The sequence below is a fragment of the Budorcas taxicolor genome, chromosome 11 (genome assembly GCF_023091745.1).
Source record: "Budorcas taxicolor isolate Tak-1 chromosome 11, Takin1.1, whole genome shotgun sequence".
Classification (NCBI taxonomy): Eukaryota; Metazoa; Chordata; class Mammalia; order Artiodactyla; family Bovidae; genus Budorcas; species Budorcas taxicolor.
Genome location: NC_068920.1, coordinates 41,849,632 through 41,867,162, shown reverse-complemented (window position 1 = coordinate 41,867,162; position 17,531 = coordinate 41,849,632). Strand labels below are relative to the sequence as shown.

The window sequence follows — 17,531 nt, the reverse complement described above, 5'->3', positions numbered from 1 at the left end:
CTCGAGCCCAGCTGGAAGCTCCGTTCCAGTGGCGGGGTCAGAGGCAGGAATTCTCTAAATCTTGCCCGATCCCTCTGTCCTCCCCTAGCCCATGAGCTGAAGCCCTGCTGTTGTGTCCCAGGGTCTTCAAAGGGGCATGCCATCACCACACCAGGGTGCTGGCCCCATGTGCTGTCCCCCATTACTCCTACCCTGATGTACTTCCGTGTGCATGTCTGTGTACAAAACCCCTGCCCGCCCAGCTCCCCTGGCTAACGTTTTCCCAGCTGACTTAGCCTCCAGGGAGTGAGCTCACATTTGCAGCCGGAGAGGATAACCCTAGGCCTTGAGGCTCGCCCCTGATGCTTCTCACTTCACCTGAGCCATCAGAGCTGCTCTTCTCCCCTCCTCCTCCAGCCTGGCCAGGCCCGCACCGCCTGGGGCGTGGCCTCCACCTATGCAACATCTCCTCTGGCTCCCCTGCTCCCCTTCCCTGGGGAGTTGGGGGGAGGGCACAGATTGTGGGGACACCATGGCCTGTGGCACACTGGGGTTGAGCTTAACTTTCAGGTGGAGATGGCTAAGTGGGAAGGGGAGGAGGCCGGAGAAGGGGAGGCTTGGGCAGGAGGGGACAGCTGCCCACTAGGTTTCCCTGGGCAGCAGTGCCCACCTAGCTGCCAGCACTGTGCTCTTCAGCGGCCTGGGGGTTGGAGTGCCCCTCTTTCCTTTGAATGGATGTCTGTGAGGTACAGGTGGTGAGTTGTGGCCTTGGTACCCAGTTCTTGGCCAGCTGGCACCCAGATGTCACACCCTTGTCTGGGGCATCCTGGCCACCTCGTGGCTCTGGGGAAGGGAGGAACTCAGCTCCCTGCCTCAGGCAGATGCCTGAGACAGAGCCTGAGCTGGGAGGAGGAGAGAGGGGAGGGGCTGTGATTATTTTTGCCTGTATTGACCATTTCTGCCTAGGTCTTCTCACACTGACAGCCTCACACCTCCCACATATGCACAGACTTAGAGAGAAACCAAGTCTTTGGTCTATTTTCTTGGTAGCTTTATTGATTGCCAGGGAAAACGAATACCAGAAAAATTAATCTCTAAAATTAAACTTTACACTGAATGTTCTTGTTTCTCTAATTAGAACCTCTGCTAGCAGCTGTGGCTATGTACACTCACACACTCACACACACCCTCACACCTATAAGTTTGCACTCTGGAACTGTCAGAGGGTGTCAGGCACAGACAGACTCGAAGTTGCCCAGACAGGCACACACGTGCGGTCACTCCCAAGCCCCCTTTGGTGCTCTGCTCCGTGCCTGCTTGTTGGAAGGAGTCCCTGGAAAGCGCTCCTAGGCTGTGATTGCAGCCTGTGACCCATCCTGTGGAAACGGGGCTGGGGGTTCAGTCTGCAGAGCATGGGCTCTGGGGCTCAGCCTGAATCCATCAGGAGATCCTCTCATGGCCTCATGGGGAGATGTGATTCCTGTGGGTGTGGCCCCAGGGCGGTGGTCATAGAGTGATGGGGACTCGTGGAGGGTGCCTGGAAAGCTTCATGTGTCCTGGGACAAGGGCTTGTGGGGTGGGCTGGGCCTGGCTGGGGAGAAGACAGGTCTCTGTCAACTGGGTGCATCACACTGTGGCCTTTCTGTTGTGGATTTCCAAGCGCAAAGATTGTATGAACCAAACTGGCAGGTAATAAAGCTGCGGATGACTCACTGACTTCCCTCCCAGGGTCACACCTCTCTCACCATCTCCCAGTTCTGTGAGCAGCTCTTTGGGGAGGCCGATGGGTCTGAGCCCCTCCCGTCACCTCTGTTTCCTCCTTCTCAGGTTGGGGGTGGGGTGGACTAGGGGTGGCATGACCTGCAGAACCAGAAGACTTAAGCAGAGTCAAGTAAGAGGGAGGTGGCATCTGCAGAGGTGAGGGTGGAAGAGCCAGGCAGAGCTCTGCTGAAGCCTGGGGTGGAGGAGAGAGTGTGTGTTTGAAGGTCAAGAAGTCAAGGATCTGTTTGGTAGAGAGAACAATAGTGGGGAGGAGGGTGGTTGGGGAGATGGGCGGCTCCTGGGGGAGAGTCTGGGCCTCACAGTCTTGAAGGGTCGGCTTTCCATATTCTTGGAAGAAGTCAGTCATTTCAGTGAGTCCGTTCATATCCTCTCCCTAGGTACCAGGGGTAAGTCCCACTTCCCACCTCTATCCCAGGCTCCTTCCTCTCCTCACAGACCCCTGCAGAACCTCAATCGCTCATCCCAAGGATAGCCTTGGTCTCCCCTCCCCCTCCCTCGGGACCAGGGTGACCCTCAAGAGCAGGCATGGCAGGGGCATGAAATGAGGGTTGGGGCTGGGGCAGTGACCCAGGTCTGGCCACTGCCCCAGCCCTGTTCCCATCTTATCCCACAGGGCTCTCAGGGCCCTTGGCAGTGACTGGGGACATGAGGTGGCTGGGATTCAGGGCCCGCTGGCGGGCTGCTTCACGGTTGGCACAGAGGGCCTGGCCGATGAGGTACTCGCTCTCCTGGGCGATGTCTGACAGGCGCAAATCAAACTCCAGCAGGGTCTTGTTGTCTGACATGCCTTCCAGGAGCTGCTTCCCACCATCCTGGGTCAGGAATACAAGGGAAAGGGTCACTTTCCACCACAGCTCAGGACCACACAAACAGGGGCGGATGTGTGCACACATACACATACTGATACACAGACGTGACGGGAACAACAACTTCACAACACAATTCCTACTTTGTGTAGCGTTTTCTATCCTCTTCCACCTTATTCTCTGAGAAAAATGGTGCTTGAGATTCACTGCATTGACTTTTCAAGCCCAGTGGTTTGAAAAACGTGGTGCTGTGCAGGGACAATGACTCCCCTCTTCTGGTTCAGCCACGAGCACGTGAGACAAATCTGGCTCGTGAGATATAAGGAAGAAGTTTGGAGGGAGTGGCATCTGAGAAGCTTTTTCTCGTAAAAGGGAAGAAAAGAGAGGAGTGGTCTCCTTTCTTTCTGCCTCTGAGCATAGCCCTGTGGGAAGCACAGCTGCCATCTTGGGCCCATGAGAGTGGGCCCACGGCCGTGGGGCTGGGTGGCTAGAGCAGAAGTGGCTCAGAAGCACTGAGCCAAGAAACTCAGCAACCTCAGAACCCCCTTCTCCGGGGCTTCTGATCATGGGACACAGTGAACATTCCTCTTGTTTAAGCCATTTCCCATTTAAGCTTTCTGTTACTTGTAGCCAAGAGCACTCTCTCTGGAGTCAGTGTCTGTGAGCCAGACTGTCCTCTGGGGAGGCTTGGTAGAGGGTGCAGGGCCCTAACTGGAGTGCATGGAGGGCCCTCTTCTCTAGGTCTCATAGTTCCAGCCCCTTCTGGGTTAGGTGGCCCTCTTCCAGTTAGAAAAATTTCCTGTTGGGAGGCAGAATGCTGGTTTTCTATGGTTGTGACCCAACAGTATGTTGCAAAGTCAATTCAATGGGTCACTGAAACATCTTTTTTAAAAATAGCAGACATTATACAGGAAAACATCAGCATATATCACAAGCAGTGCAAGTTAAATTTCAATTATGTTATATCGATGTATGTGTTCACTAGGTGCTCATGCAAATTGCATTTCTTACTCTGAGACTTGGTCAAGATTTGAAAGACACTGTCTGTTGGGAAGGACCCAGGCTTTCAACCTGACTGGATGCTCTTGGGCAACTCACTAACCTCTCTGAGACTATTTTCCATCTATAAAGTAGGGGCTATTTTACTACATAAGTTGAGGGCTAAAGAAAAACTAACAGATACTGGGTGCCTAGCATAGTATAGCATCCCGAGTAGTAGCAACAACTAGTAAATACTGAGGACCTAGCTAGTATCTGCAATGATCAACTGCTTTACAGTTATAACTTGTTTAATCCTCCCATTAACAATACTTAGAGGTAGATGCTATTTCTATTCGCATTTTACAGATGGGGAAATGGTGGTCCCAAAGGTTAAGTAACTGTAACCAAGTGCTAAATGGCAGAGCTGGGGTGAGAACTGGGTAAAGCCTGTGGTCCTAGCAATTTCCCGGTAAGTACTGGTGGCAGTCAGATTCCAAGCCCTCCGCCCAAAGCCCCAGGGCTTTCCCTTGGCCGTGAGTGCCCTAGAAGCCCTGGCTTACCAGCCCGATGTGGTTGCAGGACAGGTTGATGCTGGTGAGCGTGGTGTTGATGGTGAGCACTTGGGACAGGAGGGTCGCGGTGGGCTCGGACAGCTCGTTGCCCCCGAGGTGCAGTGTGGTGAGGCACTTGTTGGTATGCAGGGCGTGGGCGAGCGCCTGGCCGCCCTCATCCTCAATGCAGTTGAGGCGCAGGTTGAGGGAGATGAGGTTACTGTTGTGCCCCAGGGCGTGAGCCAGCGAATGGGCGCCGGGCGCACGCACCTGGTTGTTGGCGAGGTTGAGCACGCGCAGGCGGCTGTGGCTCAGCAGCTTGGCGGCGGCGCGCGCGCCCCGGTCCCCGATGAGGTTGTGCGACAGGTCCAGTTCCTCCAGGGCCGGGTGGTCCAGGAGGCTGCGGATTAGGATGCGTGCCTTGTCATCATCCACCTTGCTTCGGGTCAGCCTGAAGATCTGTGGGCAGCAGGAAGAATGTGCCTGCCTACATACCTCCCCCAGGTAGAGGAGGGAGCCCCAGGAACGCCCAAGGTTCTGCTCTTTCAAGAACCTGGCTAGGGGGAAGTCTTCCCTGGCTGTTCGGTGGCTGGGGTTCCGAGCTCCCAGTGCAGGGGGCTCAGATTAGATCCCTGGTATGGGAGGTGGAACCCACATGCTGCAATAAAGATAGAAGATCCCGCATGCTGCAGCTGTGTGTGTGCTCAGTCCCTTCAGTCGTGGCCAACTCTTTGCGACCCTATGACTTGTACTCCACCAGGCTTCTCTGTCCACGGGATTCTCCAGGCAAGAATACTGCAGTGAGTTGCCATGCCCTCCTCCAGGGCATTCTCCCGACCCAGGGATTGAACCCACATCCCCTGTGTCTCCTGCACTGCAGGATTCCTTACTGCTTGAGTCATCAGGGAAGGCCATGCTGCATATAGGACCCACCCAAATAAATAAATAGTAAAAAGAGAGAGAGAAGAACTTGGCTGGGAAGGGGGAGAGAGGTGGAGCAGTAAGGGTTAAAAGGTTCGACCACCTAGCTGGCTTTTGGGCAGGGCAGGTCTACCCAGTATGACAGTGGTGCAGAATTGGTGGCAACTGGTAGGGAAAAAACTACCCCTTATTGAGTAATGACTACGTGCTGGGCATGCTGCTGCAACATTCCATAGCCATGATCTCTAACCCTCGGCATCCTAGTGAGATCGAACAAGTCCTCTGCATTTTACAGGAGAAAATGGAGGCTTTGAGTGGAAACCTCATCTGCCCAGAGTCACACGGTGATTAAGCCGTGGAGGCAGGTTTTGAATCCAGGTCTGTTGGATGAGTCAGCCCTTCACTGCACCCTCCTAGACTTTTGTGAGGTGATACCCCACTCTAGTTTTGATTTGCATTTCTCTAACAATTAGCTAAGTTGAGCATCTTTTCAAGTGCCTGTTGGCCATCTTTGGAGGAATGTGTTGGTCTTCTGGACATTTTTGGGTTGGGTTGTTTTGTTGTTACTGAGTTGTGTGAGCGGCTTGTACGCTACGGAAGTTAAGCCCTTGTCTGTTGCATTGTTTGCAAATATTTTTCCCCAGTCTGAAGGTTGTTTCTTTGTTTTATGGTTTCTTTTGCTGTGCAAAAGCGTATGCATTTGATTAGGATCCATTTGTTTTTGTTTTTATACATTGGTTTGAAACCCATGCAAGTTCCTTCTTAAGGAAACCCAAACCCCTCATCTGTTACTGCTCTACCTTTCTCTCCTTTCACAGCCAAGTTCTTGAAAAAGCTGATTTGTCTCCTCACCTCTCACTCTTTCCACAAACGCCTCTGATCTGGACTCTGCTCCTGGCACTCCACTGACATAGCTTCCCCTCAGTGACCTCCAAGTTTGCTACATGTGGTCCTCAGCTCCATCCCACCTCACTGCTGCTCACCCCTCTTCTTGAAACGCCTCCCTCCCTGGACTCTATGATACAATGCCATGTCCTCCTTTTCCTCCTCCTCTGATTCTTGGCATGCTCTCCTTCTTCCAACCAGAATATTTGGGACATACTTAACCTAAAAAAAAAATTGTTGTGTATCTGAAATTCAGATTTAACTGGACATCCCGTATTTTTATTGGTAAATCTGGCAACCCTATTTGAGTTGCAATTTCGCATTTATACGATTGCTGATTAGTGCCTTTTATCCCCACCAGACTGTCAGCTGGAGGGCACATATGGTCTAATTGTGCTCACTGTGGAATCTTCAGCACCTAGGACAGGGCCCGGGGTGCAGTTGAGTGTTGGATTAATAGCTGGTGAATGGGCCCGGCAGAACCTTGTGCCTTTCCGCATTCCCAGAACCCACCTTGGTCCAGGGTCACCAAGGACACTTGGTCAACGGGCGAGAAGGAAATAGGAGCAAGAAGGCGGTGATGGAGGAGGAGGGGAAGGGGAGAGGGACTCAGAGAGATGCTGAGAATGGGAGGTAGGGGGAGGCTGGGGTAGGTGGTACCTTGAGGGTGTGGCAGGCCTTGAGGGTGGCTGCCAGGGAGTGGCAGTCGCGGTAAGTGAAGAGGAAGAGGTTCCACTCGAAGTTCAGGCCACAGTCCTTCACACCGTATACCAGGTCCAGCTCCTCCAGATGGCTCAGGCCAGCCACCAGGTTGTCCAGTTGGTAGTGGTCCATGGCCGGTTCCTCCATCTCCCCTTCGCTGCCAGAATCGGATTGATCGCCGCCGCGGGGCGGGGCCGGGAGCTGCACGGGGGGAAGGAACTGATCCACCCGGATGGCGCGCACGTAGTTCCTGCAGAGCGGCAGCAGGTTGAGGATCACCGCAGGGTCGGTGGTGTTCGGGATGAAGTGTTTCAGCAGGTTCTCCAGGTGCAGCTCAAAGAACATGCGCTTCCAGCTGCCGCCGTGATTGTCCACGTGGCACACGGGCCACCGCTGCGTGCAGCAGCGGCGCCAGTAGCTCTCATCATCGATCAGGTTGGCGGTCACAGCCAGTGGCAGGTCAGGAGACAGGTGGTTCAGGACCTTCTTCTGATGCTCTGGGAGCAGCTGCTTCAGGATGGGGTTGTCTTTGGGGGCAAAAATAGGGAAATAGGAGGCACAGTGTTGGGGGGACACTGCACTGTGGTACCCTGGGCTCAGCCTGTCTGTCTAGGGGCACCCAGGAAAGGGGAAGACCCTCCTCTGCCTTCAGGGAGCCCGTCTGTGAGAAGAGATAGCCTTCATTCCCAGGGAGGCTCGATCTGAGAAGGGACACACCATCCCTGACTCTGGGGTGGTCCTGGTTGAAGGTGGACATCTTAGCATCTGGTCTCAGGGAGCTCTCTGTCTGAGACAGAATCCCAAGTCCAGCCCTCAGTTTTTCCTTAATCTAGCAGAGGAGGTAACTCCTGACTTCAGAGGCTCCCAATGTGATTTGATTCATTCATTTAAAAACAAAAACTTTTTTTTTTTAATTGAGCACCTATTATGTATCACAGGCTTCCTAGTTGGTGCTAGTGATAAAGAACCTGCCTGGCAATGCAGGCAGTATAAAAGAGGCAGAGACGTGGGTTTGATTCCCGGGTCAGGAAGATTCCTTGGAGGAGGGCATGGCAACTCACTCCAGCATTCTTGCCTGGAGAATCCCACAGACAGAGGAGCCTGGAGTGCTACAGTCCATAGGGTCACAAGGGGTCAGACACGACTGAAGTGACCGAGCATACACGTACACACTATGTACCACGTACTATCCTTGCATCCTGAGTGCTGAGGATACCAGCGTGAACTAAACAGAGGGAAGTGCTCTATCTTCATGCGGAGGCAGACTGTGAACAAGTCAAATGAGTATATTGTAGGCCTGGTGGTGGCAGGTGCCGTAGACAACATGATGGCCCTGTCCTCCGAGAGCCCCCCTCTGGTAGGAGAGGTTGGTGACTCATCTTTGAAAAGGATGAACATTAACAGAGACTAACGTACAGGACAAACCAAGGATCCACGCATGCCCATCGAAGACTGCAAGAGAGTGGAGGATGGTCAAACAGGGAGGGCTTTCTAGCGGAGGAGGTAGATGTGGTTTGGGCCAGGCTTTGCTGGACAGAGTGGGAAAAGTAAGGAGAGGGCCTAGATGTAGAGGTCACAGGGCAGGACGGGGGAGGTGTCTGGTGGGGCCTGGGAGTGGGGATGGCTGGAGAAACTGACTTGGCCTCAGGGTAGGCGGAAGGGAGGAGGTGAGTGGGGATGAGGACATTTTCCTAAAGGAAATCAGACCTGAATATTCATTGGAAGGACTGATGCTGAAGCTGAAGCTCTAATACTTTGGCCACCTGATGCAAAGAGCTGACTCATTAGAAAAGACCCTGATGCTGGCAAAGATTGAAGGCAGGAGAAGGGGAGGACAGAGGGCGAGATGGTTGGACAGCATCACCAACTCGATGGACATGAGTTTGAGCAAGCTCTGGGAGACAGTGAAGGACAGGGAAACCTGGCGTGCTACAGTCCACGGGTTTGCAAACATTTGGACATGACTGAGGGACTGAGCAAGACAAGAGGACATTGTAGGAGAGGGCAGGGGCTGCCCCCAGACCCAGCCCTGAGGCCTGGCCTCCAGGCAGTCCCTCCCACCATGCTCCACTCCTGGCCTTCTCTCTCCCAAGCGAGGAGGGGACAGACTCACTCTGGAAGTTCTTGACAATGTGCTGAATGCAGAGCTCTGTGAGGAGGGGCACGATGGCCAGCGACCACTCAGCATCCTCAGCGATGATCCTGCGCATCCGCCGGACCACAGACCCAGAGCCTGGGCCCGTGGACTTGGCCAGGGGTGGGATAATCGGGGTAGGCTTTGAGGGCTGTGGGGCTGTGCTCGAGGTCTGGCCCACAGTGGAAGACCGGTCCTGGGTGGAGGTTGAGGACCGGCTGGGGATCGACGGTGACTCTATTGTCTGGGTCTCCTGCATGCTGGGGGCTGGCAACACAGGGACAGCTGGCCCCTTGGTGATGGCCTCGTGACAGGGAGCTTCTCAGACAGGCAGATCCTGGGCGCTGGCGGGAACCTGGAGAAAGAGGAGCAGGGAGAGTTGTTATTTTGGGAGGTTTCAGTGGGCATTTACCAACAGACATAGCACAGGGTGGTTCTGAAGGGGCAGTCTCTGGACTAGAGCAGGTCCAGGTGCAAACCCCACCAGCTGGGTGGCCTTGGGCTGGTTATTGAAGCTTTTTGAGTTTCAGATGCTTCCCCTGTGAAATGAGGATAGCAGTTACCAATAAGATGATTGGGAAGAGTGACTAAAATAATGCATCCGAAGAGGCATAGCCTTCTGTGACACACGAAGCTGTAGCAAGCAGCAGAACCACATTTCAGACAATAATAGCTACGCAGTAATTACAAGCAATTGCTGTATGCTGTCCCTTTTTTTAGTTTTTTATGTATATCAGCTCATTTGATTCTCACAGAAGCCTTTTTGAGATAGGCGCTGATGGACTAATTTTTTTCTGATGTGAAACTGAAGCTCAGAGAGGTTAACTGAGTTGCCTGAAGTTACACAGCTTATGTATAACAAAGGTGGATTAAAACTCAGTCTATTGGGACTTCCTTGGTGGTCCCGTGGTTAAGAATCAGGCTGCCAATGCAAGGGATATGGGTTCTATCTTGGGTTGGGGAAGATCCCACATTCCACAGGGCAGCTAAGCCCGTGTGCCCACTCTCCACAGCTAGAGAAAGCCCCAAAGACCCCATACAGAAACAAAGACCCATACAGCCAAAAATTCGTACATAAATGACAACAACAACAACAACAACTCAGTCTATCAAGTTCAGCCAAAAGGCTGAAGTATGATAAACATTTAGTTCAAAACAGCTCCCTGCCACTAAGCATTTTACAGAAAAACAACTGCCTAACTAGGAGGAGGGGATGAAGAACAGTACTGGCCAATTGAAGTATAGAAATAGAAATAGAATGGCTGCCAAAATGCAAGCCACATAGGCTATTTAAAAATTTCTCCTATAGACACTAAGAAAGGAAAGAGAAAACAAGTGAAATTAACTTTGTGTTTAACCCAGTATGTCCAAAATATTTAAACATGTACTCAATATAAAAATTATTATATATATAATTATTAGGTATATATATTTAAACCTTCAAAATCTGATGGCTAATGACTACTGTTTTGGGCAGTGCAGGCCAGAAGGGAAGGCTAGGGAAACCGGGCCCATACCCTGCTCAGGGCATCAGCACCTTCTCCTCTTCCCTCAGTGGGCTTTAGCTTGCCGCTCCCTCAATCTCCCCATCCCAGTCTTCCTATTTCTCCCAGGCTCCGGGCATTCCAGACAGCAGCAGCGGGAAAGTGTGGGAGGCTACAAGGCAGCTAAATCTGGGGCTGAAGACAGAGGATTTATCCGGGTGTGCCGTCACCCTGTTTGTCCATTCCTGCACCCGTGCTGCAGTGTCCCCTCCCCAGGACCTCGGGAAGAACAGGGTCTGCTCAGCCCAGCACGGAGCTCCCCGACTCCATGCACTGGGTAGTGGCCGGTGGGCAGGAAGGAACACTGTGAACCAGTAAAGGTGTCCTTGGCAGATGGAGGGGACCAGATGGTGCTCCCCAGTCCTCCAGGCATCTCAAGGAGGAAGAGCCTGGCTGTGTGAATGTGTGTGTGTGTGTGTGTGTGTGTGAGAGAGAGAGAGAGAGAGAGAGAGGAAGGGATGGGGAGAGAGAGAGAGCGAGAAAGGCAGGAGGGGGCAGTGTAAGGAAGATATCTATGTATTTTGGTGACACACTTATGCAAATCAAATGCAAACTGACAAACAGATTGGGTCCATGCATTGTGGGACAAGCAGCTGGCGCTTTTTGACTCATGGTCCCTCCGAGGGTGTGGCTGGGAGGGGATGCTGCTTGGAAGCTCCGGATGACTTTGCATTTCTGGCTCTGCCAGGCACTTGCTGTGTGACCTTGGCCAAGTTACTCGGTCTGAGTGCCAGTTTCCTTATCCATCAAAGGGCACAGTAATATCTTCCTCTGCAGGCTTTGCGGAGATTCCCCTGAGATAATACTTGAATCATATTCATAATATTTGACAAGAGTGGGACTTCCCTGGTGTTCCAGTGGTTAAGAATCCGCCTTGCAACGCAGAGGACACGGGTTCGATCCCTGGTCGGGGAACTAAGATCCCATGTGCTCTGGAGCAACTAAGCCCGTGAAACCACAAAAAACCAGAGTCTGTGTGCCGCTACGCAAGATCCTGCAGGAGGCAACGAAGGTACCGTGTTCTGAATAAATAAATAAACATTTTTAAAAGTATTTGGCAGGAGTACTGGAGTGGGTGTGTGGACGCAGGCATTCTGAGGGACAGCGGTTTGGGCTGGGGAGGTAAAGCCCTAGAGACTTGCTTCTGAGTACTAACCTGAGATGGTGTCTTTGAGTGAGGTGCTTCCCTTCATCCAGGGGACACGTGAGGGCAAGGTGGTGGTGGTGTTCAGGTGTGGACAGGACGGGGTGGGGGTGGAGGGCTGGCAGTCTGGGCCAGAGGAGGAGGGTAGGGACAACACACCAGCCCTGCTCCCGCCAGCTCCGCGTCTGGACGCTTGGGGCTCCCTCCACAGTTCTGGTCTAACACATTCTGGGATTCCCCTTGGTCCCAGATGCAACCCTGGACAGCCTTTGGGCCATGCCTGTGGGAGCAGAACCTAGTGTGGCTCTCCAGGCCTTTCTCACAGAACTGTCTGGCTTCACTCCTGCTCAGTGGTCCCTTCTTCTTCCCGGGAAGCCACATGTTGGGAGACCCCAACATGTGGCTTTTTGACGCATGGTCCCTCCGAGGGTGTGGCTGGGAGGGGACCTAGCAGGGTACTCCCTGGAACAGGGTTGCCCTGTTCTCACTGTCTAATGCCTCACTGTCTTAGAACCTGGCTCTGCAGGTCTGGTCCTAACTGCCTGGCCGCTGTTTGGAGCCCGCAGCCTTCTCTGGTAGGACGCTGCACAACCTGCCTGGGGCTTCATCCAGGGCCCTGAGCCATCGCCTCAGAAGGAGGGGACAGGGTGGCCCTGCACGTGCTCCACGTGCTTGGCTGGTGTAAACAAGAGCCCCTACTGTCCCGCAACATTCACAGAGACCTCCATACCCCGAGGTCTGATGTCATTTTAAAGGCAAATGTTGATAATGGTAACCTCATAATAAGGTCAGATTGGTAGTTTTCACTTATCATGTCTTGATTTTTTTAAAAAACTCAACATCACAGAAATATTTTTGGCAAGCAAATTGTTACCAGACAGAGGATTCTTCTAAGAAGGCTTTTAGTTCCAATTTATATATATATATATATATATATATATACCTAAAAGAATCAATCAAATATAAAACAGAGTATGTTTCGAAGGATAATGAGCATGATGAACTCTTTTCCTGCCAGTTACTAATGTTACAAAGATGGCATCAAGTCACGTGCCCAAACCTGTTCTCCTCAACCACTGCTGGGCTGCCGCTCTCTCAACTCTTCCCCAGCCTCTCGGACATTCTCCAGAGGCTTCCAACACAGGCTCCTCTGACTCTGCCCACCCCTCAGGGTTGCGCCTTGCCTGCCCTGTTTCTCCTCTTGCTGGGCTGCAGCTCCCCCGTCCCCTCTGAGCTCCAGACTCATGGCCACTGGCCACCTCGGGGCGCCTGTAGACTCAGGCTGCCCCCCAAGAGCACTCAGTGCCTCCATCAAGGCTCTCCTCCTGGCTGCTTGCCTTGGCCAGAGGCACCAGGAGCCACCCAGGTGTGTGAGCCCGGAAGCTGGGGACTCAGCTTTCTCCTTCAGTACCCCCCCTACCTGGTCACTGCAGTTTCCTCTCAGTCCTGACTCCCTCCCCCGCGGTCCCTGCTCTCCCTTCCTGCTGTGGCCTCAGCTCAGGGCCTCATTGTCCATTGTCCTTGTAGCTGCAGCTGCCCCGCGCCTGGGTGTGTCATCCAGCACCCAGCCTTCTCACAGCTGTCCTGGCAGGCCTCTGGGTAAGCCCCCGGCTCCTCAACTCAGTGCAGAAGGCCCTCCATAGCTGAATGCTGTGTTTGAAATAAACCCCTTGCTGCATTGAATACGGCAGGCTAATCTGTGCCACCTAGCCTTTGCTCAAGCCACTCTTTTTGCCTGGAAGGCCTTTCCCGCAGTCTCTGCCTGGGGAAGCAGACCAGCGCTGGTATTTGGAGCCTGAACTCAAGCACCATTTCCCCCTGGAGCCTTCAGCTTTCCTTGTCTCCCCTTTCCCTTTGTCAGATCCCTAGTACCTGTGTCGCTTCAGAGGACTAACAACCCTCTCCTCACACCCACACTGGACTGTGGGCTCCTCCAGGTGTGGGGACTATTTCTATTTATTTTGGACTGCACCATGTGGCATGTGGGATCTTAGTTCCCCAGGTAGGGATGGAACCCAGGCCCCCTGCGTTGGGAGCGTGGAGTCTTAGCCACTGGACCGCCAGGGAAGTTCTCTTTCTTACTAGTTTTTTTCTCTCTAATCCCTAACCTGGTGTCAGGTCTGCCAGGGAAGCAGCTGGCCTTCTGGGCTGCCCCACCTCCCTCTGATCACAGATTCTGGCCAATAGGAGTTCCCTGTATTGGTTCAGGGGTGCACCTGATATCAGCCAATCAGAGTCCTCCCTGGGATTTGTCCAAGTGGAGGTAGACAGAAGGACACATGTCCTTGAAGGATACAGATCCCCTGCTGCTGGAAGCTGTTTCCCGTCACACGGAAAAGGCTGGTCTGCGGCAGCAGGAGGAAGTGCCGCCTGGCCGAGACCAGCAGGAGAGGGAGGGGGACAGAGGGCACCAGGCACCTCCTGTCCCCAGCCCTCATCGCTGAAGGCCCTCTGATTGCCTCCTTCAGTTCTGAGACTGACTTGATGGCCTTCTAGCAAGTCTCTCTTGCTGAAGCAAAAAATTGGGTTTCTGCCCCTTTGTGACCAAACGGTCCACACTATGTGGGTAAGCTTACTGTTTTGTGAATGAAATTATGGGAGCAATCCCAAATCCGTAGATGAACTAGTTCAACAGGATGGCCAGAAGCTGCCTGGCTGTTCCTAATGTCTACCTCTGGTGGCCTGTTCCTCTCCTGACCACCTGAGCCTCCAAACCCACCTCCCATCTCTTTGCTGACAGCGTCATCAACGTACAACGGCTCAGCACTTAAAAGTTACAAGCTTCTGGGACTTTCCTGTTGAGCCAGTGGTTAGGAATGTGTCCTGCAATGCAGGGGACGTGGGTTCGACCCCTGGTCAGGGAACTAGGATCCCACATGCTGCGGAGCAGCTAAGCCCATGACCTGGATGCAGCCAGACAAATAAATATTAAAAAAAAAAAAAAAGTTACAAGCGCCTTTCAGAACGTTTCTCTTGTTAGAGTCTTATTCTACACTGGAGTCAGGGCGGGCTTCTCAACCCCATTTTATGGATGAAGAAGCTGAAGACCAGACCAGGAAATAACTGGTCCCTGGATATATAGGAGGGCTGGGGCCGGATCAGGAGCTTGGCTGCCCTAACCACAGTGCCCTGCTCTCCCAGCCACTTTTCCACCTTCCACTAGAAAAGAAAAAAGCCTGTTCTTGTTCCCAGGGAAGCAGGCATCCTGTCTTCACTGCAGAGAGGATGTGTCAGGGAGGGTCTCCCCAGGCTGGAAGAGCGACTAGGTCCGTGGCACCCCCACGACGGGAATTTCAGGCCCCTGACAAAAGACATGCCTGTTATAGTAAAATGCATTTCCGCCCTAACGAATCGAAATCTTAACAGTCTGTACATGTGTGAACACATCCCTATGTGAACCCTGCACTGCTGTTTACTTATTTTGCGGTTGCACAGCGTGGCTTATGGGATCTTAGCTTCCTGACTGAGGGAACCAAGGGGTTGAAGCCGGGCCACAGCTGTGAAAGGGTTGAGTCCTAACCAGTGGACTGCCAGGGAATTCCTGTGCCATCATCAGGTATGCCCCTCGAAGGGCACACCCTGCCCTCAGATGGGGCAGTGGGGGCAACCAGTGACCCTTTATCTCCTGACACCAGTAGGTCATGGACCTATGGGGCCTCACATGCTATGTCGCCAACATCAACCCAGCCACAATCCCTGAGGAAAGGTGACTCCTCCTCCCCCTCCCCCGGTCCCAGCTGTGTCCTCAGGACCAGCATCCAGGTCCTAAAATAACATTCAGTTCTTAACTCACAGGGTTAAGTGTTAGGGTCTGCTCTCTACATGCCCAAACACAGGCAACAGAGAGGGACGAGATGTCCTAGTTTGGGCAGAGTTGTCCTCATTTTTGATGGTGGACAAGTGTTCTGTGAACCACCTCCTTGTCTATACATAGCTCTGAGTTACTGTATTCTAGGCCAAGTGGCTCAGTGGTAAAGAACCTACATGCCAATGGAGAAGACACAGGTTAGATCCCTGGGTCAGGAAGATCCCCTGGAGAAGGGCATGGCAACCCACTCCAGTATTCTTGCCTGGAGAATTCCAGGGACAGAGGAGCCTGGTGGGCTACAGTGCATGGGGTCGCAAAGAGTTGGACGTGACTGAGCATGCACGCACGCAGCAGCAGGGCAGGCCCTCAGTAGTGTGTGCAACAGGAGAAGGCAGCATAACAGCTAGCTCAGGATTCAGGAGTTACGCCGCCTGAGGTCCAATCTCCACTCTGTCCCCAGCATCTGGGAGAACCTGGCAAGTCATGCAACCCCATGAAGCCTCCATCTCTTTATCTGTAATATGGGATAGTAACTGGGGTTCCTACTTCATAAGATTATCCAGAGGATTAAAGGAGCTAATGTGTATGCATGCTTGCATGCTAAGTCGCTTCAGTCGTGCCTGACTCTGCAATCCCATGCACTGTAGCCTGCCAAGCTCTTCGGTCCATGGAATTCTCCAGGCAAGAATACTGGAGTGGGTTGCCATTTCCTCTTCCAGGGATCTTCCCAACCCAAGGATTGAACCTGCATCTCTTGTGTCTTCTGCACTGGCTGCTGCTGCTGCTGCTAAATCACTTCAGTCGTGTCCGACTCTGTGCAACCCCAGAGATGGCAGCCCACCAGGCTCCCCCGTCCCTGGGATTCTCCAGGCAAGAACACTGGAGTGGGTTGCCATTTCCTCTTCCAGGGATCTTCCCAACCCAGGGACTGAACCTGCATCTCTTGTGTCTTCTGCGCTGGCAGTCATGTTCTTTACCGTTCCTGCCACCTGGGAAGCCCTAAAGTGAAAGTGTCAGTCGCTCAGTCATGACTGATTCTTGGTGAGCCCACGGGTGATAGCCCACCAGGCTCCTCTGTCCATGGAATTCCCCTGGCAAGAATACTGGAGTGGGTTGCCATGCCCTTCTCCAGTGGATATTCCTGACCTAAGGACTGAGCCTATGTCTCCTGCATCTCCTGCATTGCAGGCAGCTTCTTTGCTGTCTGAGCCACCAGGAAACATGTGTGAGACATTCTGTATAGTGTTGGGCCCAGAGCCAACACTCAAGGTAAGTGTTAGATATCATGACAAAGATGTTAGATGCTGTACCTATATAAGCCTATGAAATCTTCAGACTTATTATTGACAAATATTGTTATTATGACACCATTATCCTCATTTCACAAACAGGAAAACAGAGGCTTAGAGAACTTAAGCAACTTGCTAAGCATCACATAGTAAATGGAGAAGCTGAGCTCTGAACCAATGTCTGTCCAAAGCTGTCCCTCACTTCCCTGCACAAAAGCAAAGACAAATCACGGGATGTTGGGATTGCTTCCTAAATTGCCCAGACTCGGTTGTCATAGCACTTTTCCAGTGGGCCTCGCACTCTCTCCAGTGGGAGCCTGGGGTCACCCTCATTGGTGCTGACCTGAAAAGCCCAGGCTCCCTCACTCCCTGTCCCTTCCAGTCACAGGGCCCTTCTGCAGAACTGATGATCACTTCAGCTTTTGAGGCCCCACGAGGATCCAAGAGATACCGCAGAGCTGTGCTTTCCTGCCCCGTGGCCCACTTTGGGCCCTCCATGTTCCTTCCAGACCTAGGGTTCAGTGCTCGAGTCTCCCGCACCTTCCCTCCTCTCAGAAACGTCTCAGACCTCCTCCATCTTTCTCAAATGCCTAGTTAAATCCAAACACTTTGGGGAGAGGCTCCACCTGCCTGCCTAAATGGGAAAGTTGAAGATGCTAGGGGAGGGGGAGTCCTCTCTCCTTTCTGCTCACCACACCCCTGGTCCTCACCTCTCTTTCTCTGAACTGAGAAGCAGAAGTGCCAGGCCTTCCTTAGGTTCTCTGAGGACCTCTGTGGCCTTGGACATCCCTTCTTGGGGGCTGGGCTTTGACGTCCCATATCCCCCAGCTTCTCTGATGGTGCTTCCTGCTTTCTCAGTCAGCTGTTCCTCGGGGCCCTGGCTTTTGTCTGCATTTCCCCAATCCCTATCTTGCCTACTGTGTCAGACTCCACCTCAGGCCAAGTCATTCCCATTTGGGAATTCAGAGTTTGGGGAATCACAAAAGAGGGGCAAAAAAGTTTCCC

The 17,531-nt window shown here is 52.9% G+C and overlaps 1 protein-coding gene across 1 annotated transcript; it reads right to left on the bottom strand.

Annotated features, from left to right (window-relative positions):
* Positions 1-2,363: 2,363 nt before the first annotated feature.
* TCTE1 (t-complex-associated-testis-expressed 1) lies at positions 2,364-9,000 on the bottom strand. Its single transcript, XM_052649740.1, has 4 exons — positions 8,721-9,000; positions 6,566-7,134; positions 4,109-4,558; positions 2,364-2,573 (listed from the first exon to the last, which is right to left on the bottom strand). The coding sequence occupies exons 1-4, from the start codon at positions 8,998-9,000 to the stop codon at positions 2,364-2,366; spliced, it is 1,509 nt and encodes a 502-aa protein (XP_052505700.1).
* Positions 9,001-17,531: the final 8,531 nt, after the last annotated feature.

Coding starts and splice junctions, on each gene's coding strand:
- TCTE1 (XM_052649740.1), bottom strand. CDS start 9,000: ATGCAGGAGACCCAGACAATAGAGTCACCGTCGATCCCCAGCCGGTCC. Junction 7,135..8,720: donor CATTGTCAAGAACTTCCAGA/GTGAGTCTGTCC, acceptor TTGCCCCCAAAG/ACAACCCCATCCTGAAGCAG. Junction 2,574..4,108: donor CCTGCAACCACATCGGGCTG/GTAAGCCAGGGC, acceptor TTCCTGACCCAG/GATGGTGGGAAGCAGCTCCT.